The sequence below is a fragment of the Oryx dammah genome, unplaced genomic scaffold, assembly GCF_014754425.2.
Source record: "Oryx dammah isolate SB20612 unplaced genomic scaffold, SCBI_Odam_1.1 HiC_scaffold_7, whole genome shotgun sequence".
Taxonomy (NCBI): Eukaryota; Metazoa; Chordata; class Mammalia; order Artiodactyla; family Bovidae; genus Oryx; species Oryx dammah.
Window position 1 is genome coordinate 1171515 of NW_024070191.1, and position 22320 is coordinate 1193834.

The following is a 22320-nucleotide window of genomic DNA, read 5'->3' on the forward strand; positions in this document are numbered from 1 at the left end:
GGTGCTGGCCACATCCCCCCAGTGTGTGGCATCACAGCCGCCCCAGACAGATGTCCGGGCTGCCCTCGAGGGCGCCCCACTCGGACCCATGGTCTTGCACTGTGACAGCCTGGAACTGGGAAGCCCAGCTGTCTTGCTCTGTTATATTCCCAGGGCAAATGTGCCTGGCATGCATTTAAAACAAAACAAGAAAATTGTGGACTGAATGGAGAAGACATGTCCCCACATGGACACCTAGTGTTTGATGGCATTTTCTTCCTTGGTTTCAGCACCTGGAAGAGAATATTATTACAAAACCCCAGCCCTTGTACCTTTGCCATGCTGCTTAAAAGGAAGAAAGAACATTTTAATCTGCAGCCTGAAGTCTTCTTCAAGCAATAAGCAGGAGATACTGAAATCTACACTCACCTCGACCTTAAGAAGATGCCTATTCAGAAATTGTAAATGTCACTCAGTGCTCTAAGCAAGTAGGAAATTAGAGTAATAATTATCTCTAAATGCAGCAAAGATTACACATGGATTTGCTGAAGCTGTGGATACCATGAAAAGAAGTTTATTCTTTCATGAAAGCACTTGATGTTTTGGGGTCCACCCTGGCCACCCTCATGCCGGCCACTGAAGGTTTGTGACCCTGTAATGTACTGAAGAAAGCATTCTTTACTGAGGCATGGTGGCATTTCTGTGGCACTCCCCCATTCTTTTTACAGTCTGCAGACATATGCTTCGGAATCAGCGTTGCAACTACTCTTGACTCTGGTTTACTCTCCTGTATTGAAATCTCTTCTGTCAAAGACTGCGAAATTGGCAGCTTCAATCAGAAACAAAAATATGCAAGCTGATCTCATTTGTTAGTTAATTCACAAGCTGCTGGAAAAAAAATCTTTACTTTGTTTTTTTTTTAACAGAAACATGTTTTTGATTCACAAAAATTCCATAAGCTGCCAGTGGGAATGCGTCTTCCCTGGCACTTGGCTCCTCCCCATCCACCTCCCACCAGCCTCCTTGGAGCGTCTGCCCCACAGCCGAGCCCCTCTCCGGGGTGCTGGTGGGGGAGCTGGAGCCTCTGTGAGACTCTCTTCTGCCTGCTGCTCGAGTCCCAAAGACTTAGAGCCCCCAGCCTCACCTCCAGGAAGCCTTCCCCGATCACCTCCTCTCTGTCGACAGCTTCCTCTGGCTCCTTCCCTGTTTGCCCTCACACGTCCTTCTTTGCCCTAATTAAACCATAATTCCCTTTATCTTATGCCTGTCTCCCCTACTGAAATGTATTCTCATTTGGGACTAAATTTTCTTAAATTAGAAAAACAAGTTTGCTTTTTATTACAATAGTTATTAATATATATATGGTCCATGTAAAAAATTTAGAAAATATAAATATAAAGAAAACTCATTGAAAAGCCCACCGTCACTGTCTCCCAGTGATCACTGCGCGTCCTTCCGGCTGTGTTTCTGTGCGTAATACAGCATCTCTGTCTCTGAGGGCCTCCCTGCTGGCTCAGCGGTAAAGAACCGCCCTGCCAGTGCAGGAGGCAGAGGAGACACGGTTCAGTCCCTGGGTCGGGAAGATCCCTGGAGGAGGAAACGGCAACCCACTCCAGTCTTCTTGCCTGGGAAGTCCCATGGACAGAGGAGCCTGGTGGGTAGTCCATGTGGTCTCAGAACATCGGACACCACTGAACATGCGTGCACACGCACACACATCTGCCTTTACAGTATAGAAACAGGTGTCCACAGTCTAAAAAGTGACCTCCCTCATGGACATCTCTCCTTGGCTAACTGTCTGTTCTTGTGCATATTATCCATGGCATGGCTTAGTAGATATTTCCAGCCACCCCATGAGACATTATCAGTTCCCTCCTTTGACACTAATGATCAGTTCACAGTCCCTGGCACGAATCCTGTTGTCTGGGGATATTGCTGGGTCAGAGGCACCCACAGATCGAGTTTTCCGACTAGTGGCATAAAACGTGGGCCCACATTACTGCTGGGCATGAGGCGGGGGGGCAGCCTCTGTCCCACAGCCTTGTCCATCCTCCAGCTTGTCGGGATTGCTGAAACTGACCCCCGCGAGGAGAGAGGTGAGAGCCTGGATGCCCGGAGAAGCCCAGACTTCGCTCCTCCTGATCTCCTCTCCCGGTGCCCCCACTCCTGTAAACCTGTGTCTGTTTCCCCAGTGGCTGTGCTGCCAGAGTTTCTTCTTTCCGCATTGTCTCTGGCAGCTCTGTGCTGCCCTCTGTGGTCTCGTGCCCACCCGCCTGTCCAGGTCTGGACCCTCCCCGGGTCAGAGATGGGCACTCGGCACCTGGCTGTAGGGAGCCTGGATATGCTGCCCCCAAGCCCTGTTCTGCGGCTGGGAGTCCCTGGGCTGCACCGCCCTGAGGGTCAGCCTGGGAGGACCCAGAGTCTCCATCCTGTGAAGCCCCCTCCTCTTCCACGTGAGGCTGGTGTGTCTCCGTGTCTTTCATGGACCCAGCCTGGCCCAGGGTGGGGGCCGGTTCCGCACCCAGGCTGCAGAGAGGATCCGCGGAGCGTCACCATGGGGCCTGGGGGGCTCGGTACCTACGCGTCCACCCTCACTGAGGGGTGCCTGCTCCCTGCGTGTTTGTGGGGGCCCCAGAAGGGGCATCCATTCCTGCCCTGGGCTTCAGTGTGCAAGATGGAAGATGGAGAAAAAGTGCTTTCAGCTGAAAACTCTGCCCTCGCAGCCAGCCGTGCATGTCACTGGCTGCAGCGGTAACGAACGGCCCCATCAAAACTAGAGAGATGACAAATGAACGCATCTACAGAACAAGCTCACAGACCCAGAAAACAGACTGCCAAGGCAGGCAGGAGGGGTGGGGAGGACTAGGGGTTTGGGGTTAGCAGATGTAAACTAGTGTATACAGGGTGGGTAAACAGCAGGTCCTACTGGATAGCACGGGGAACTGTATTCAATATCCTGTGATAAACCACAATGGAAAAGAATATGAAAAACAGTGTATATAACTGAATCACTTTGTTATACAGCAGAAATTAACACAAGGTTGTAAATAAATTGAACTTCAATTTAAAAATTTTTTTACAAAACGTGGAAAGATGGCAAGACTCCTTTTACAATGAACCCACTCCCGTATTCTTGCCTGGAGAATCCCCATGGACAGAGGATCCTGGCAGGCTCCATGGGGGTCCATGAGGTCGCAAGGAGTCAGACAGGACTGAACGACTAAGCACAGCACAGCGAGAGTGTACTTAAGTCTCTAAACATTAACCATAGGACAAGCCCCACCTACGAAGACTTTGTCAACACGCAACTGCATTGCCCCGTCTCCACGAAGAGCAGGGTGGGAGATTCCCTCCTCCAGCGTGGAGAGCATGTGCCCTGGGTCTTTGGACTACGGAGCTCTGTGCGATGGTGCCGGCGCGAGTGGACTCACACAGCCCTCTACACTCGGCCGCTGCCTGGTGCGGTTCCGGTTTTTGTCAGCATCACGGCTGGTGGAGCGTGAAGGGACCGCTCTGCCCTGGGCGCCCCTGGTGGAGACGCCCTGTGATGTGTGTGCTCTGCGAGGACCTCGGGTTTCCTGCGGGGCGGGTCTGCTCCTTCCTGCCCACAGGGCAGCCTGCACGCGCGCCGCCGACAGCACACGGTCTGAGTGCCGGGACTCAGGTCCAGGCGTGCCCCGGCGCACAGGGGGGCCACGACCCAGCCCGGGGTTCCCGCCCTGTGTCGGCTCTCACAGGCCTCAGGGCCTCCTCCTCTGGCTGCCTTCTTCCCCTCTTCTCTCTTCCTCTCCACACTGGAGACCACCTCTCCTGTCCGGTTTTCTCAAGGTTCAGTTGCTTTCTCACCACAAGGAAATAAATCCAAGCGTTAGCAGTGCTTTTTCCAGGTGCTGAGACTACGTTTTCTCCTCATTCTACTTTTCTAACATTTTCTCACTTTTCCCATAACGTTTGTCACTTTTATAACAGGAGGAAAAGCAATGCTTATGCGTGAACGTCCTTTTGGGACTCGAGTGACGGACCCTGAAGAAGCGTGTGACGTTCGGTGCTGAGTGTCGGTGACGGGCCGTGTCTTCGGGGGCCGCGTCCCCGGGAGGCAGCTGGGGCCCTGACGCCCTGTGTGCTCTCCTCAGGTGCCCCAGGACGAGTGGGGAGGGCGCCCCACGGGGGGCAGAGACGACGAAATCCCCTGCAGGAGGATGAGGAGCGGGAGCTACATCAAAGCCATGGGCGACGAGGACAGCGGGGACTCGGACTCCAGCCCCAAGACGCCCCCCAGGCTGGCCCTCCGGCCGGAGCCCCTGCTCACGTCCATCGGACCGAGGCCGCTGGGAGACCTCCAAACGTAAGCCCCCCACACCTCCCCCGCCCCAGCCCAGGGCTTTCCTCACACGAGCCAGCGGCCAATCCAGAAAAAGCCCAGGATTGAAAATATTGGGCTCAGTGGCCATCAATTTAAAGTCCTCTTTAAAAAACCTTTCAGACCTTTGGTTACATTACTGCATAGTAACTAAGGAAATATACTAGGGTGATTTCTAAGTCAGGTGTTAATACCTGAGCACCGGTCATAGCCAGTGACCCATCCGTGTCTTCTCAGATCATTGCAGCTATTTATCAGGAGTTCCTGTGTGTGAGACAGTCACAGTGGGGAGTTTTCTGTTTACTGTAATTTTACAGGTGCGTATGTAGGCAGCAAAGTTTTTGCAAGGTAAGAACAGGAACTGGATTCGTTTTATAAACATCATAGAATATGCTTTGTATATTTGTCCAAAGATACACTGTGGGGTTTTTTAAATTGAAATATAGTTGATTTACAACGTTGTGCCAATCTGTGCTGTATAGCAAAGTGATTTACACACATACATCCATTCTTTGTCTAAAGTCTTTTCCATTAGGGTTTATCCCAGGAGGTTGGGTATAGTTTCCTGTGCGTTTGTTTATCCAGCCTGTCTGTCGTAGTTTGTATCTGCAGTCCATCCCCAGCCCCACCCCTCCTGGCAACCACAAGTCTGTTCTGTGTCTGTAAGTCTGTTTCTGTTTCATAGATAAGTTCATTTGGGTTATTTTAGATTCCACATACAAGTGATATCATATGGCGTTTGTCTTTCTCTTTCTGCCTGACTTTGCACAGGATGATAATCTCCAGGTCCATCCATGTTGCTCAGATGGCATCATTCCATTCTTTTTTATGGCTGAGAAATGTTCCATTGCATGTCTGTACCTCATCGTCTTTGTCCACTCACCTCTGCATGGACAGACAGGATGAGTCCAGGTCTTGGCTACTGTGACGCGTGCTGCAATGAACACAGGGGTGTGTGCTAAGATACACTGCTGATAAATTTAACTAATTTCCAAAATATAAACAGAGGAAACTAGGAACTTGGCTATTCATCTGAACGATGAAAACACGACTGCAGTTCTTAGCTGTCAGACTGTTGTGTGTTTCCGATCCTTCCAGCTAAGTCTGGATTCACATTCAAAGAAGCACCTGCTTTTTCCACCACGAGCTGTGGCTTCTCTGGTGTGGAGGTTCGACAAGGGGGTGAAGCGGCAGGTCAGCGCTGTTCCCGGGGCACGTGCTATTCTCCTTCTATGTGTGCAGGTTATTCTTTTCCCCCAAATCTGACACTGCAGTGGATACGTGACATGGAGCGGGTGGTGCCGTGTCCAGACAGTGCCATGCCTGGTAGGATGACTCCGCGGATTCGCAAAGTCCATGAAACTCCCATAGCAAGTTGCTCCTTGTGTTAAGATACAAAATTTCTCTTGAAAATATGTTACTGGGAGGTACATCAATTAAGTTGTTGTTATTGCCTGCTAGGATCTTAGCATATCTTGAGATTTTATAGGTTTCAATATCATTTCATTTATTTTCATCTTAAATGACTCACAAAAGCTCAGCTCTTTCCCCAGAGAGGTTAAAACTGTGCCCACGTTATGGAACAAAACCCTGACTCAAAGGGATGAGGTGCCTTGGCCACATAAGGGACCAGGGGTTTGAATGAAAATCGTTATTGCAATCCCACGTTCAGGGAAACTACTTCACCTGAACAGCAGGAGCGTGTGCCAGGGACCACGTGCTTTCTTGAGAAAGGAGAATGTGGTTCCAAAGTTGGGTTTAAAACATGGCCCTGAGCAGAAAGTCTGGGATTTAGCAGCTCCCCGGGTGTGTTTCCCTCCAGCACCGCAGAACTTCACCAGCGGGAGCGGATTAAGATTTAAATGATAAACATAAGAATTAGCGTCTGCTGACCTCCTTCAGGTTTTTATTCTCCTCTTGGTATGCACAGTTAATTCTATTGATGTTAATAATGGCATTCAAGAAGGCAGATAAAATAGCCAGAAATAGCCTGGTAATTATACTTTAGTTCTAATTGGGTGGATTGAGGATGGATTGATGTTCTTACGGTTAAACTATCATATGGGCATGCTGACCCCTGGGAGTTTTACGCGCCTCCTGCCTCACATAAACTCTCCTGTGTGATGGACTTGCCCAGCAAGCCTGCTTTGATCTGCCTGGCTGAGACCTGCAAGGGTCTGGGGCTACCTGTCATCAGCCCTTTTGAGCCACATAATGTAACCCCCCTTCTGTGAAGGCTGTTTGACCTCTGGGAACAGTGGTTCTGTTGAGCAGTGTCTTGTCTTCCTGCTGTTACACCAAGAAGGCAGCCAGGCGTCCCATTAATAACTGACCGTGCTTCCTTATTACACGTGCAGGGATTCTCACTCTCTCCTTGCAGTGTTCTGTAAATAGTGCAAGGTGACAGAAAGTCTTTTCACTCTGGAAAGAAAAATGAAGCAAAAACAAACAAGCAAAGACTTGTCACACTTGTCTTACTGCCCAGAATTCTCAAGAGTTGTGTTGATTGATCAAGGACAAACTCTGTCTCTCTGTGGGTCAGACCCTGCCCACAGGCAGATGCCACTGAGAGCTATTTTAAATGAAATGTAAATTTCAAGATGGTATTGAATCCAATTTACTAGGTTTTAAATTAGCTTAGGTATTAATATCTGGAGAGTTCACTTTTTATTATTATGAAAGGTAGACCAACTAATTTAATTTTAGGGTCTTTTTCTGCTAAGTTGAATTGAGAAGTCAAATCTCTAATAATTTTGAACATCTCTGAGTCATTCTCTCAAGAAGGTAGCATTTTTAAATTTGCAGAGAAAGGAGACCTTATGTTACATATGAGTTACTTCATATGTAAAGATAAACTCAGGCGGGTTACAGATATAAACATAAGAATCATGTTGGTGTGTGTGACTATATACAGGTGTGTGTATATGTCTACATGTGTATGTACAGTGTGTGTATATGTATACATGTGTATATACAGGTGGGTGTGTGTACATGCATATATATGTACATGAGTCTGCATATGTGAATATTTTACAGCCTTGAGTTGGAGAAGGCATATCTCAACCTTATTCCACAGTGAGAGACTACAAAATATTGACATATGTTAATTCATAAAACTAAAACCATATTCATGGTAAAGGCCAACAAATGAACAAACTAAAAGTACTGTCACCAAAGTAAGACAATGATGAAAACCTGGGGAAATGGCCCATGATACAGGTGACACATGCTCACATTCCTAACACCAAGAGACACCTTGCAGTTCAGTCAGGAAGAGATGAGCACTGTGGCCATATAATCGGGCAGAGGCCAGAGAAAACGTCCACATACCTCGTCAGTGACTGAAAGTCTAGAAGAGCTTCAGCATTCCACTGAAAACTAAGAATCTAAACTCCCGTTCTGAGTGTAAAGGTGCAGAAATGCAGCGGTGCTCACTAGCTCATGTGCATCGCTGTAGGAAGCCGTCAGCTGCCCACATGCCTGCCAGCAGGGATCTGGTCCCACAGGTGGGTTCACCTGTAAGAGCAACAGGTAAGATGCTCTTCACTGTTACACCTTCAGTAATAGCAAAAGTTACAGTAACCCAGAGTCCACAATGATAGGACTGACTGAACAATAGAAATATGCAAGGATTGAAATAGTAGAATATTATTAATAGGATATACTAGAGTATTAGGCAGCTATAAAAATGAGGAACACTTCTGTGTGCCAATTGTGGAGCAATCCAGATTACATCAACTTTAAAAAGCAAAGTACAGGACATTATTATATAGCTGCCACGTTTTAGCAAAACACGAGAGACTGAGAATCTGTTTATGTTTATTGTAATTACAGGTTCTCTCCTTTTTAAATTGGTTTGTGTGTTTTTTGGCTGCCGCGTCTTTGCTGCCGCATGGACTCCTTCCTCGCTGTGGAGAGCAGCGGCTGCCCTTCGGCACGGTGCTCGGGCTTCTCTTGTCGGGGAGCGCAGGCTCCAGGGGTGCGGGCTTCAGGAGTCGTGGCCCCTGGGCTCAGCTGGTGCAGCTCCCGGGCTCACCTGTCCTGGGCCTGTGGGGCTGAACCTGTGTCTTGCCTTGTCAGGTGGGTTCCTCCACTGAGCCACCGGGGAAGACCCGATGCTGCCACTTTTATATGATAAAATGGGGAAAACAAGACTAAAACGCATGTCAGATTATATTACGTAACAAGACAATAGAAGAATAAATAAGAAGCTAATAAAAATGCTTACATCTAAGGAGCAAGGAGGAAGTAGGTGTAACAGGGATGGACAGGACATCTCAATATGCCTCTTTTTGTATATGATGTCGACCTTCATTTATGCAAACGTGCCATCTATTCAGAAACGTCAGAACTTAAAAGATGTAATAAAAGGAAGTAAAACCCACTCTCAAGAGACGGAGCAGCCAAGAGAAGATTTAGAGCTGACTGATGACAACCATCAGAGAGAACTGTAAAATAATGGATTAATGCCGTGAAAGATCGGAGGGAAAACGTGGAGTACTCAAAGACACCGAAGCGAAATTGGCAGAGAGAGAAAGTATAAGAAAGAGGGAGGCAGACACGCTGCAGGTGAAAACCACGGTGTTAGAAGCAGAGGTTTAGGTGCTGAGCTCATCAGCAGATGTGGCACAACCACGTGGTGGTCGGGGAACTTGAAGACAGTCCACAGGGGTCACCACACACACACAAATGTAGGAAACAGAAGCAGAAACGAGCATTCAGGAGCTGTGGGCAAACGTCAAATTGTCCAAGGAACTGGACCCCAGGAGAAAAAGAGAAGGTGAACGGTCCATGGAAGAAGCATTTGAAGATGTAACGCCCAAGAGTTCTGAAAATGGTGACGGATGGCAAATCACAGATTGAGGAATCTAGAAAATCTGAAGAAAGACAAGTACCCCAAACAAACCACCAAAACCCCAGGCAAATACACACGTATTCACACCACCAGAAACCGAGAGTAAAGAGAAAACCTTAAAGAAAGCTGGAGAAAAATAGAGGACATTACATACGGAGGAGCAAAACCTTCTCGCAGGGGCTTTGTCGTAAACTAGTCAAGCCAGGAGACAATGAGTGACATCTTTACAGTATTAAAAGAAAAACCTGTGAACCCAGAATTTGAGACTTAGAGAGAGTATCTTTCAAAAGTGAAGAAAAGATCAATGTTTGAGGATAGAGACAGCCACTATTAGCTATTTTTCTCCATTTTAATTACTTTTTCAAATTTCTGTAATGAGTATGTAAAGCGTTTAATACTGACCATCTTTCCTTTCCAGCCCTTTGGGCAGGGAACTCGACTTAGAGGTAAAGGTAATATACTGTCCTTTCTTCCCAACATTTTCCCTCTTCTCATCGTAGGAGCTCTCGAATCCCCTCCCGCAAGTCAGGTCGTTCCTGACCGCCCTCACAGCTGCACACGCATCCCCTCGGTCTACAGCCAGCTGCTTTTGTGCGCTTTCTCTCCTGCTCACCCAGCCGTGACACGCGTGTCCCCCCACAGCGCTGAGGACAGTACCCAGTTCATCTCCTGGCAAACCAACAGATCTGATTGCATAAAGGATGGAGAGCTGTCACCCTCGGACAATGAAGAGTGCTGAAAGCCATCACTCTTTAAATGCGAGTCACTCTCTTTACATCTGTGGTTTTCAGATATCTAACAGCGATGGATGGCACGAGTGATCAGCCAAACACTGAGGAGAAGTCAGACAAGACTTTCTGTTAACTAAACAGAAGCCGACGGCTGTCAAAGCCCCAACTGTCTCCAGACAGTGCACTGAATAAAGAGATTAGAGCAAAAAGAGGTGAATCTGAAAGATCTGAGGGCAAAATTAAACAACATTAAGCCTAATAGTAAACCTAAAGCAGCAGTGATTTATGCAACTTTCCTAAAGGTAGTAAAGATGAGTTATTCTATTAAAACCATTGCCTTCCTTGGTGTATTGTACTTAATAAATGAATTTGTTTCTTTATTCCTCCAAAAAGTAAGTTTGTGCTAGGACTGGGTGTGTAAATAAGGTATCAAGTAGATAAATGAATGAAAGTACAGACTGCCAGGGCACTAACCAGGCAAGTGAAACTAATCGGTTAATTTTCAATGACAGGAATCATCTTTACAAAGAAAGTGAGATTTGATGAACCAAATTGCTTTTGAAATAATTTATTGAGATAAAGATGTTTTTAAAAATCTCTTTTATTGCAAAATTTGGCAAATATATATAAAAACTTATGTTCATTCTTTTTTTAACTTTTTATTTTGTATTGGAGTATAGCCAGTTACCAATGTCGCAACTGTTTCGGGAGCACAGCAAAGAGACTCAGCCCCACATATATCGGTGCCCATTCGCCCCCAGACTCCCCACCCGTCAAGGCTTCCACATAACACTGAGCAGAGTTCCCTGTGCTGTACAGTAGGTCCTAGTTGGCTATCCATTTAAAAGTATAACAGTGTGTACACGTCCATCCCAAAGCCCCTGATTACCTCTTCTCCCCATCCTTCCTGCTGGTAACCATAAGTTCATTCTCTCAGTCTGTGAGTCTGCTTCTGTTTTGTAGACAAGTTCAAGCCTCAAATGAGAGCTCAGTTTGGCTGGCACCTTAGTGTCCATCTGTGATACTGTGAGCAGAGAGCCTGGTCACTGTGGCCCAGACTATGACCTACAGCTCTAATGCAAGCTAATCCTTGAGTGTTGATTTAAGCCACTGAATCTATGTGGTGTGTTAGTCAGAGTTCTCCAGAAACACAGGGTGTGTGTGTGTGTGTGTGTGTGTGTGTGTGTGTGTGTGTGAAAGAGAAAGATAGACAGGGATTAACTGTAAGAAACTGGCTGTCATGATTGTGCAGGCTGGCAGATTCTAACTCTGCAGGGCAGGCTGGCAGGCTGGGGTCCCAGGGAAGACCTGCGGTTGTGGCTGGAGGCTGAAGACAGTCTGAAGGCACAGTTTTTCTTCCCCAAGGAGGCCAATCTTTTTTCCTAAGACCTTCAACTGATTAGATGAGGTCCACCCATATAATGGAGGGCACTCTGCTTTCTTGGTGTCTAAAAATTTAAATATTAATCACATCTAAAATCCCTGGGCTTCCCTGGTGGCTCAGTGGCAAAGAATATGATTGCCAATGCAAGACATGTGAGTTGAATCCCTAGTCCAGGAAGATCCCCTGGAGAAGAGAATGGCTACCCACTCCAGTATTCTTGCCTGGGAAATCCCATGGGCAGAGGAGCCTGGCAGGTTATGGTCCATGGGGTCACAAAGAGTCCAACAGGACTGAGCTGCTAAAGCAGGCACATCTGAAAAATGCCTTCACAGTGCTGTCTAGACTCAGCTGAGTTCAGGTCAGTAGCTCAGTTGCATCCAACTCCTTGCTACCCCATGGACTGCAGTACACCAGGCCTCCCGGTCCATCACCAACTCCTGAAGCTTGCTCAAATTCATATCCATCGAGTCAGTGATGCCATCCAACCATCTCATCCTCTGTCATCCCCTTCTCCTCCTGCCTTCAATCTTTTCTGGTGAATCAGTTCATAGCATCGGGTGGCCAAAGTATTGGAGCTTCAGTTTCAGCACCAGTCTTTCCAATGAATATTCAGGACTGATGTCCTTTAGGATTGACTGGTTTGGCTGTCTAGACTACTCTTGACCAAATTGCTGGGTCCCACAGCCTAGTCAAGTTGATCCATGAAATGAGCCAACAGACATAGCAATGGAAAATGAATATGTGAAAGCATTAGTCATGGTTATCTCTGAGTGGTGGACTTCTGGCTGAATTTCATTTTCTTTTAAATATTTTCTGAAATTTTTCCAAAAGCATATGTTAGTGTTAAAATAAGAGAAGATGTTGAAAATCAGTTTTATTGTCTTCTAAGCCTCCTTGTAACCTATAAGTACTGTTTTCTTCAATAATAATACCATATTTAAAACAAATTATCCTTGTGTTGTAAAGTTACTACAGTAATAAATTTATGCTCAGTGACTTTATTAGACGTTTCAGCTTCAAGTGGAATTATAATTTTATGTGGATTTTAAAGCCATAAAATGGAGCTTATTCCCAGTAGTACTGCCATATTTTGTGTCTCCAGGGCTCATTTTACGTGAGACATACAGTAGGTGATGCTCGGGGAGAGGCCTGTGTCCCTGGCGGTAGTCGGGGCTTGGTGTTATCACCAGGGAGCCTCTTCCTTGATGGTGCAAAAGGGGTGAGCATTTGAGGGTTACTAGCCTGGACCCTCTCTGAAATCGCTTCCAAGTCCAACACCATCACGTGTACTTGGGGAGGAGCCTCCGCACTCCTGGACCAGACAGTGAACGGCTCTTCCAGCACCGACCCCCTCCCGGGGCCAGACCCCTCCCAGTACCGGATGACTTCTGGCTACCGCAGAGCTCCCATACCGAGAGTCCTCTGTCTGTCACTCTCCTGCACATTCGGTGTCCTAACTCTTCTTTTCCATCTTCTGTGTCTTTCTCTACTTCCTGATTACATTATCGCCTCCTCAGATGACAGTGTTCACTCATTTCTTTTTATTATCCTGGGAGTGGTCATGCCGTGGCTCTTCAGCTAACACTGTTAGCTGACGGGGACTCCACTTATGATGTGTTTCGTGGTACAGTTACGGTTATTTTCATTTCAGACGGAGGTGCGTTTAGTGATTATCTCCAATCACAGCAGGATGGTAAATTTTACTGTCAATTGATTCCTACATTTGTATCAGTTCAGTTCAGTTCAGTCGCTCAGTTGTGTCCGACTCTTTGCGACCCCATGAATCACAGCATGCCAGGCCTCCCTGTCCATCACCATCTCCTGGAGTTCACTCAGACTCACGTCCATCGAGTCCGTGATGCCATCCAACCATCTCATCCTCTGTCGTCCCCTATCCTCCTGCCCCCAATCCCTCCCAGCATCAGAGTCTCTTCCAGTGAGTCAACTCTTCGCATGAGGTGGCCAAAGTACTGGAGTTTCAGCTTTAGCATCATTCCTTCCAAAGAACACCCAGGGCTGATCTCCTTTAGGATGGACTGGTTGGATCTCCTTGCAGTCCAAGGGACTCTCAGGAGTCTTCTCCAACACCACCATTCAAAAGCATCAATTCTTCGGCGCTCAGCCTTCTTCACAGTCCAACTCTCACATCCCTACATGACCACAGGAAAAACCATAGCCTTGACTAGACGGACCTTTGTTGGCAAAGTAATGTCTCTGCTTTTGAATATGCTATCTAGGTCGGTCATAACTTTTCTTCCAAGGAGTAAGCGTCTTTTAATTTCATGGCTATGGTGACTATTCAAATAGATGTTAAAGTCAGCATTTATCATTAGATATGGCAATAGTTAAAAAAAAAAAAAACTCTTCTTAAGTAGTAATAGCATGTACCTCTTATTTTATACAGTGGTAGGTAGTCAAACATTTAACCTATAAAATCAGCAGTCAGAAAATACAATGGAGTGAGAAGAATGGAAACAAACATTTATCTGCCGCAGTGGTTTTTAATTTCTGGTACTAATGGGGAAAACACAGAACTGAGTGGCTGTTGCCAGCAGAACAGAACATGTTCTTCATATGTTGGCCCAGGAGTTTACCTGGTTCCCTGTTAGTCTCACTCTCCAGACTTCATACTAAGTCTCTCGAGAGCGTAGAACTCACCCCCATTTTCCTGATAGAGTTGGTGCTTAATGATGTTTGATGGATGGAATTGCTCTTAAGGAAACTTTAACTGGAGCCGTTCTGTGGGGTTGGCCTCCCTGCTTGCTCAGTCTGTAAAGAGTCTGCCTGCAATGTGGGAGCCCTGGGTTCAATCCTTGGGTCAAGAAGATGCCCTGGAGAAGAAATGGCAACCCACTCCAGTATTCTTGCCTGAAGAATCCCATGGACGGAGGAGCCTGGTGGGCTACAGTCCATAGCGTCACAAAGGGTCGGACTAGACTGAGTGACTTTCACTTTCATCCTGTGGGATTGTTGCTGCTGCTGCTAAGTCGCTTCAGTCATGTCCGACTCTGTACGGCCCCATAGACAGCAGCCCACTGGGATTTTCCAAGCAAGAGTACAGATTGTTAGTGATGATTTTTACTATAACCTTGTGTCCCAGGCATCTCCCTTGTTACGCTAATAATTGTCTTAAAAGCTATTCCTGAAAGCCATAGAGAACCACTGAAGAAATTCAAGTCAGCTAGCAGATTCCTGTTCTAGAAAGGTTGATCCAACTGGGTGGACACCATCAGGTGTCCGTCAGGAGGCCCGGGGGAGTCACCAGGGCCGCCTTAGTGATGGTATGTGGGTTGAGAAAAGTGGCCTGGAGGCAGACATCCTAGGGACAGAGTGGGACCCCCAAGGCTGTGACTCAAGCAGGGCTGGGGTGGCGTGCAGTGAGTGGCTGCTGTGAGGAGTGCAGGCGTGGCGACGACGCCGAGGCCAGCAGGGGCAGGTGGCACACAGTTGCTGAGAGGGGTCACCCCATGGTCCCGGCGGCCGGGCACGGGAATGCCTGCTCTCTGCCTCTGCGGGGTCGGGGAGCGGGGCACCAGAGGACAGCGAGCGCCCCCAGGGGACCAGCGCTGCTGTGGTACCCCGCCTTCCTGATTCCGACGGCAGGGCCCACGGACGGGCAGGAGAGGCTGGGGGAGTGGCCAGGGTCTCAGCCACGTGGGGAGCGGCAGGGCTTCCGGAGGAAGGAGCCGTCCCGGCCGTCCCCGTGCTGGACGGTCCAGAAGAGGCAGGGGCTGCACTCTGGCCCCCTCCCCGGAGCAGGCAGCTTCCTCAGTGGCTGGTCTCGCCTGTCACTCATGGACTCTCTGCGTTTTCCGTTCTCTGCAAAATCCGCATTTTCTCACTTCCTTTTGTCGCCGGTTTGATGAAAGAGTCACTGTATGTAGACTGAATTTTTCTTTGACCTCCACGACCTGGAGGAATTTAGTGTTTACTGCTGTCCTTTGTGTGCAGACTCTGCCCCCAGAGGGTGCTGCGTACACACCGCCGAGTACGTGTGTCAGCTCTGTGCCGGCCCAGTGGCGCCCAGCAGTGTGTGTAGCTCAGTGAACAGCAGGTGCGTAGGTACCGAGGTGGTTGGCGGTGGCGTACCGGTTGCCATGCTGATGGATCATCCCCTTGCTGCACCTCTGGTTGCCTGTTGGCCACCAGGCTGGTTAACCCACCAGCAGTGCTGGCTGTGCCCTGCTTGTTAGGCCTCTTCTTAACACGTGCGACTGGGGGCTCAGAAGGCTGGTCACTGGAACACACACCCCCTCAGATGGACCCCGAGAGCCCCTCCCAGAAGGGGCAGGCCTGAGGGACCCTGGCCCCTGATGCCCTGGCCTGAGGGTCCAGCCAGACACTGGCCTGAGTGTGAGCGTCACGTCACGGATCTGGTCTGGTTCCGCCGCCCTCAGATGGGCGCACAGGACAGGACTGAAAAGGCACACGTCCTGTGCCTGTGTCTCCGGGACCAGGCCCAGGAAGGATCAGGACAGTTCTAAGTGGTTCCCAAGTGGCTCAGCAGTCAAGAACCAGCCTGTTCATGCAGGAGACTCGGGGTCAATCCCTGGGTCAGGAAGATCCCCTGGAGGAGGGCATGGCTACCCCCTCCAGTATTCTTGCCTGGAGAATCCCGTGGACAGAGGAGCCTGGCGGGCTACAGCCAGTGGGGTTGCAAAGAGATGGACACAACTAAGGGACTGAACAGCAACAAAGTCAGGCTGCGTGTTCCCTCAGAGTTCTCCAGGCAGGGCACTGCCATTCACTGTTTGGCCGGTGAGTATTTGACGAGCTCCAGCACAAGTGGTCAAACTCTAGTCTCCTTCGCAAGAAGCCCTCCGTCCCTGCTGCCCCCACCCCTGGACTGCGTGTCCCGTTTCCGCATCTGCGCCTGCACACCCCAACATCATGGATCCCGTGCTCACGCCCCCCAGCTCAGTGCCCAGGCCGTGTAGGGTAGGGCCGCCTTGGGCACAGGCCATCCGGCATGTTCCCTGGACAGAGCACCTGAGTCCAGCAGACCCTGGTGTGCTCAGAGCTCAGCGTTTGCTTCCCAGTGTGGTCACCCTGGGGCCAGCCCTGATGCAGACACAAATCCAGTCTCCAAGACCCTCAGGAAGACTTTTCACAAGTGTGTTTGTTGCTGTTTGTGGATGAAGTGGATACAAATGCAGGTTCTCTGAAGGGTCCCTCCGTGGGGTGCCCTCACACGCTGCCCCAGTAGACCTGCGTTCCTCTAAGTGTCGGGGGTCCAGAGACCAGCTGCCACAGAAGCGCCTCGGATGTTTATTGAAATTCAGATCTGGAGCCGCCACCGCCGCCCGCGTGAATCTGCCTGGGGTGTGTGGTCCAGGAACCAGCGGGGCACTGTGATGCTGGGAGCTCTTGGGAAACCTTCAGTGGGTGTTTTCCTGTCTCCCTGACACTAACTTTTAATATAAACCAGCAAGTGTCAGAAATTTTAGTAAAGAGAAAGGCTCCGTGCTTTCTTAAAAACCCATCTCAGACATAGAGAAAGGAGTGGAGACCAACCGCAGTGGAAGGCCCTCAGGCAGCAGGACGAGCGCCAGAGACGGTCTTGGCCGTCCCTGAGCGCAGCCCTCACCCGGTGCGGCCCAGCGTGGCCGACGCCTCCGCAGGGTACTCGCTCCATGCCAGGATGTGCACACTGCGGTGGCCGCTGTCTTGGTGCCGCAGCGTGCACGGGCCAGCAGGGGTGGCCCTGAGGCCGCACCATCCCAGGCCTCCCTGGACTCCTGCTCGACCTGGAGTGAGCAAGCGGGCTGTGCTGGCCGTCATCAGAGGGGCAGGTGGGGCGGCCACCTCACAGACTCGCTCAGCCACACACCAGGGAGGAGGGGGACGGGAATCCCCAACACCAGACTGGAGTCTCCCAGCCTCAAAGCCCTGCTCTCCCCACCCTCAGCCATCCCTCTGCAGGGACCAGAGAAGCTCTGTGACCACCTGGAGGAGGACAGCCATGTCTGAAGCCCAGAGTCTCCCATCCACGACCCACAGGGCAGGCGACCCCAGGAGCCTCCCGTCCACGACCCAGACAGCAGGCAACCCCAGGAGTCTCCTGTCCATGACCCAGACAGCAGGTGACCCCAGGAGCCTCCCGTCCACGACCCAGAAGGCAGGCGATGCCAGGAGCCTCCTGTCCACGACCCGGAAGGCAGGCGACGCCAGGAGTCTCCCGTCCACGACCCGGAAGGCAGGCGAAGCCAGGAGTCTCCCGTCCACCACCCGGAAGGCAGGCGATGCCAGGAGCCTCCCGTCCACGACCCAGAAGGCAGGCGACGCCAGGAGCCTCCCGTCCACGACCCAGAAGGCAGGCGACGCCAGGAGTCTCCCGTCCATGACCCGGAAGGCAGGCAACACCAGGAGCCTCCTGTCCACAACTCGGAGGGCAGATGACCCCAGGAGTCTCCTGTCCAAGACCCCCAGGGCAGGCGACCCCAGGAGGGTCTCCCAGTGCTCGGCTCTGACCACCTGGAGGGAGCAGCCCGAACTCTGTGTTGGCTTCAGGAACTCTCCCTCCTGGTTGCCTAAAACACCGCCTCTGGGTAAGACGATTCCTCTCGTACCTGAGGCCCAGCGCTAGGCTCTCTTCTGTGCCCGCCACCACCCCTTCTGGGCACCTGGCGTCTCTCACCTCCGGGAGGGAACAGAGCGCGGCCCTGTTGTGACTCGGAGGCCAAGGCTGTGATGGCAGCTCCGCTCTGGGACACGCCGCTGCTCTGCGTCGTGCTCATCTGAGCCGCTAGTCTATCGCACAGCTGCGATGATGCACCGCAGGCTTTGAAAACGTGTGTGCAGCACTGAAGTAACACACGCACCCTCCGGAGGGAGCGATCTTTGTGCGGAGTCTGTACCACCTGCATGGGGACCTTTGGGCCCGGGGTCACCCCTCAGGAAGGTGAGCGCGCCGTCATGAAATGAGACCCCAGAGACGCACAGGGGCTTTGCAGGACGCGAGGACGATGGCTGCGTTTGGTGGGAGTTGCATGAGTGCTCACTCCACGGCCTCAGGGCCTCCCCCACCCAGGGAGGCCAGGGACCCTGGATGCACCGTGAGCCGGTGACGGGGCCTCCGCTGGCTTCTGAAAACCCCTCCTGAATCATCACACTTCAGTTGACAAGTAACAGAAAACTAAACATGTTTCTTTCCACACCTGATTCCTAACCCCTTGACTAGGATATAATTTACAGACCATGCAGTCCATCCCCTTGACGTGTACAGCTCAGTGGCTTGTGTATTCACAGGTCCTTGTGATCCACGTCAGGACGTGGCTTCCCGCTGAGGAGCCGCCCCGCTCCCCCCACCCCCACCCAGCAGCCGCCCCGTGTGCTTTCTGTCTCCCCGGCTGGCCGGTTCCAGACGTGTCGTGGACGTGCAGTCCTGCAGCTCGTGCCTCCGCGTCGGCTTCTCCCGCCCGGCGTGTCTCTAAAGTTCCTCTGCACTGTGGCCAGCGTCAGCCTCCCCTGCTGTTACAGCTGGGTAGTACTCCATCGTGTGGCTGCTGCACCGGTAACTTCTCCCGCACCTCATCGATGTTTGTTTCCACTTCCGGGCTCTTATGAAGAATCTTGCACACGTCTCTCCATGGACAGTTACCTTCATTTGTCCCGTACCTGGGGGGCGAGCTGCCGGGTCTCTTGGCAATATCACGTGTGACCTTCTGGAGAGCTCCCAGACTGTTTTTAAACTGGCTGAACATCCTCTACTACTTAATAATACGCATTTTCAATGTATCCTGTATTGTGTAGTATATATAAATATGCATGTTTGTATGAAATGTGTCCCTCATTTTAAATTTTTCATGTTCGTGTTTACAGCCATTGCTTTAATCTCTGAAGGCTTACAGGCACATCACTTTGTAACGAGAGCAGATTTTTTTCATGATACATTTATTTCCATTGATGTTGACAGAGTGTCATAACATGGAAGATAAATAATTGGAGCTTTTCCTTAATACTCATCATTCTTTCTGATGTTTTAATCTCTCTGCTCTCCTTACAGTGGAATCTAGCCCATAATCCTGTGTGCAGTATCGCCACTTTCTCCTCAAAATACAATTCAGAAGTTGAACTATAAGTTAGTTTGAATGGGAAAAAAAAGAGGATGTTTGGAAAGACACCGGATCGGGAAGTTGAATCCTATTGAAGCGTATGTGCTTGCTGTCTTTTGGTGGAGCCGGGGGGACCCTGGTGTCCCTCGCAGATGCTATCATCTGTGACAGTCCGGATGTGGCGTCAGCTGCTGCTGGGAGAACTTGGCATCCAGGAGGCACAGCTTCATCATCGCTCAGTGGGCTTAGAGGGCCCTGAAGCCAACAATGGACTCTTTTAATAGCAGAAAGGACACGTATGAGAAAACACGGGAGGGTCTCGCAGCAGGAAAGACCTCCCTCAGAGCTGCTTAGTGGAGCTGGTCCCTGCCAGCCCCCCGTGCACACACCCCTGGCTGACACCCCCGGGCTGGCACGTGGCCTTGCAAACCTGGGAATGAGGAGGGGCGGCCACACTTCCTGTAGCATGGATCTGCTCCGTGACAGGGGCCTTCACCCCAGGAACAGGGGCGGTGTCTCATCGGCAGAGGGTGGGTGGTGAGCCCTTTCCCTGCTCCAGGGGGTCTGAGAAAGCACACAGGTGAGGTGCGTGGTGCTGCGGGGGGAGCCGGCCTCTGCCTCTCAGCAGTGAGGTCTCTAAACAAACAACCACTGAAGAACTGGGGCGGGTGAGCCAAACGGAACAAAGGCCTCATCTGAACCCAGCATGACCACAGGGCGCACCGGGCGGGAGCCCTGCAGAGCCAGCCCTGCCGCAGAGCACGGCCACGGTTAGGATGCGCGCCTCTGAATTCACTGTGTGTGCGGGGCTTATGCATGGGTGCACGCAGCCTGGCTGCCTGAGGACTGCAGGTGCTGCTCCACACAATCAGACCAACACAAATGGAGAGAGAAACTTTGACGGAGACTGCAGTGTTGCCACGGTGTTAATTCTCCCCAGATCGAGGTGTCGATTCAGGGCAGCCTCTGTTTTTAGAGAAACTGCCAGGAAGAAAACGCTGAGGATCCTAGAAGAGCCCAGTCTTGACAGAGAAGAGCCAAGCTGGGCCAGCCACTCTGCCCGCTTCTCTCCCAGCCTGGGTCCAGCATCCCTGCAGGGCTCCCTGCTGCCACACAGGAGGGCGGTGTTTAGAAACCACAGTCCAGCCCTGGGTGTGCTCACTGCCGGTTCCCGTAGCAGAGAGAGCTAGCACACACACACACATCTACAGTCATTTATTTTGTTTATCCAGTGGCATGTGTATGACGCTAACCATGGATTCATGCCCATGTCTCTAACTATAATCTAATACAGCATGGTTCATTCTAGCTTTCCCCCACCCCTTGATTATCTGTATAAGATACGTTTAAATTTCCTTTGAGACTTTCTCTCTGAGCCAATCTGAAAGACTGTCGTTTAACTTTCACATATTCGGGGATTTTCCAGAAATTCTTCTGTTATTGATTTCTAGTTTCATTTATTTTGGCCCAAGAACATACTTTGTATGATTTCTGTTCTTTCAGAAGTGTTAAGGTTTGTTCTGTGGCCCAGAATATAGTCTGTCTTGGTGAATGCCCACTTGACACTCACCCGAGGAAAATGTGGATGATGCTGTGTGTTTGGAGGCTGTCTGCTCTTAAGACAGGGATATTGGTGTCAGAATAGACCAGGCTTGTTTTAGCCTCAGCACTGCTGGTATTTGGGGCCAGAAAATTCCTTTTGGTTGACAGGTGGCTGTGTGCTATAGAATTTTAGTAGCATCTCTGGCCTCTACTCACCAGGCTCCCATCCCCAAGCCGTGACAACAAAATATTTCCCAGCGTCTCCAGTTGTCCCTTGGGGGTGAAACCTCTCCGGTTAAGGAAAACTCAAATAGAATAAATCAATGTGACTGAAGAGTGCCTCTCGCCATCAAAATTTAAAACGTCTGCTCATCAGAACACTCCCAACAAGAAGGGAACAAGGCAAGCCACAAAGTGAAGGAAAATACTTGAAATGAATATCTGACAAAGGATTTGAGTACAGACTATATAAAGAACTCCCACTAAACAAAACTAGAAACAACCTGCTTAAAAATGTGGGGGTAGGTGAAAAGTCTCTTCACAAAAGAAGATGTACAAATGACCAGTCTTCACGTTGTTACTCATCCAGGAGGAGACACCACTTCCCTTTCAGTCAAGGGCTCAGCTTGAGCAGCATCCTGCGAGGGTGTGGGGTGGGGGGGGCGGTTACAGAGGAGGAGGCCGCCCAGGGCATTACCTGCAGGGCTCACAGACACTGTCTGTCTCGTCTGTAACAACCAGTGGTGTTTTTCTGTTCTGTGATTTCTATTTCAGAAAAAAAAAAAACACTACAGTTTATGATGGCTTTACCTAGGTTTGCTCTTTTCCGAAAAAATTAAACTTTTCAAATGTTTTGTTCAGACCGAATCTCTCATGGAAAGGTGGGGACCGCATCTGAGCACCCCTGCCCCCGTCAGCGCCCCCGGCTGTGCCCTGAGACTCCTCTACCAAACTCCACAGATGAACCTGGGCCGCGGGTCCCGCCCCCCATCCAGGCCTCCTGAGGGTGGACTGAGCCCCGCACAGAGGGCAGTGACCGGGGCTCTGCGTCTGTGCCCCCCCGCCTCCTGCACACCCCCTGGGCGCCCATCTCCGCAGTGAAGCCCTGGCAGTGCTTTCCTGTGCTTGTGGCATCGAGTCCAGACTCCAGAGGGGGCTGCACAGTCCCCACTGGTCTTTTCCGGAAGCTTCTCTGCAGCGCACGTCTCCCCACAGCCCCGCTGTCCACTGTTGTGCACTCGGACCGTCTATGCCCCCATCCACCTTCCAACCCTGTAGGCCCACGTGTGCATCTGTCCTCGTAGTGCCAGATTTAAGAAAGACAAACAGTGACGCCTGCCTTCCAGATGGACAGTGCGTGCCTTTAGCCTGAGGGACACGTTTGGACACTGGAAACATGCTGCTGGTGAGGGTTC

The 22320-nt window shown here is 50.5% G+C and overlaps 1 protein-coding gene across 1 annotated transcript in view; it reads left to right on the top strand.

Annotated features, from left to right (window-relative positions):
• The window catches only part of DLGAP2 (DLG associated protein 2), a 459183-nt gene that overhangs the window by 379578 nt on the left and 57285 nt on the right, over positions 1-22320 (top strand). The window contains exon 7 of the mRNA XM_040242864.1: positions 4113-4324. Within this exon, the coding sequence (XP_040098798.1) occupies positions 4113-4324 (212 nt within the window). The remainder of the gene's footprint in view (positions 1-4112; positions 4325-22320) is intronic.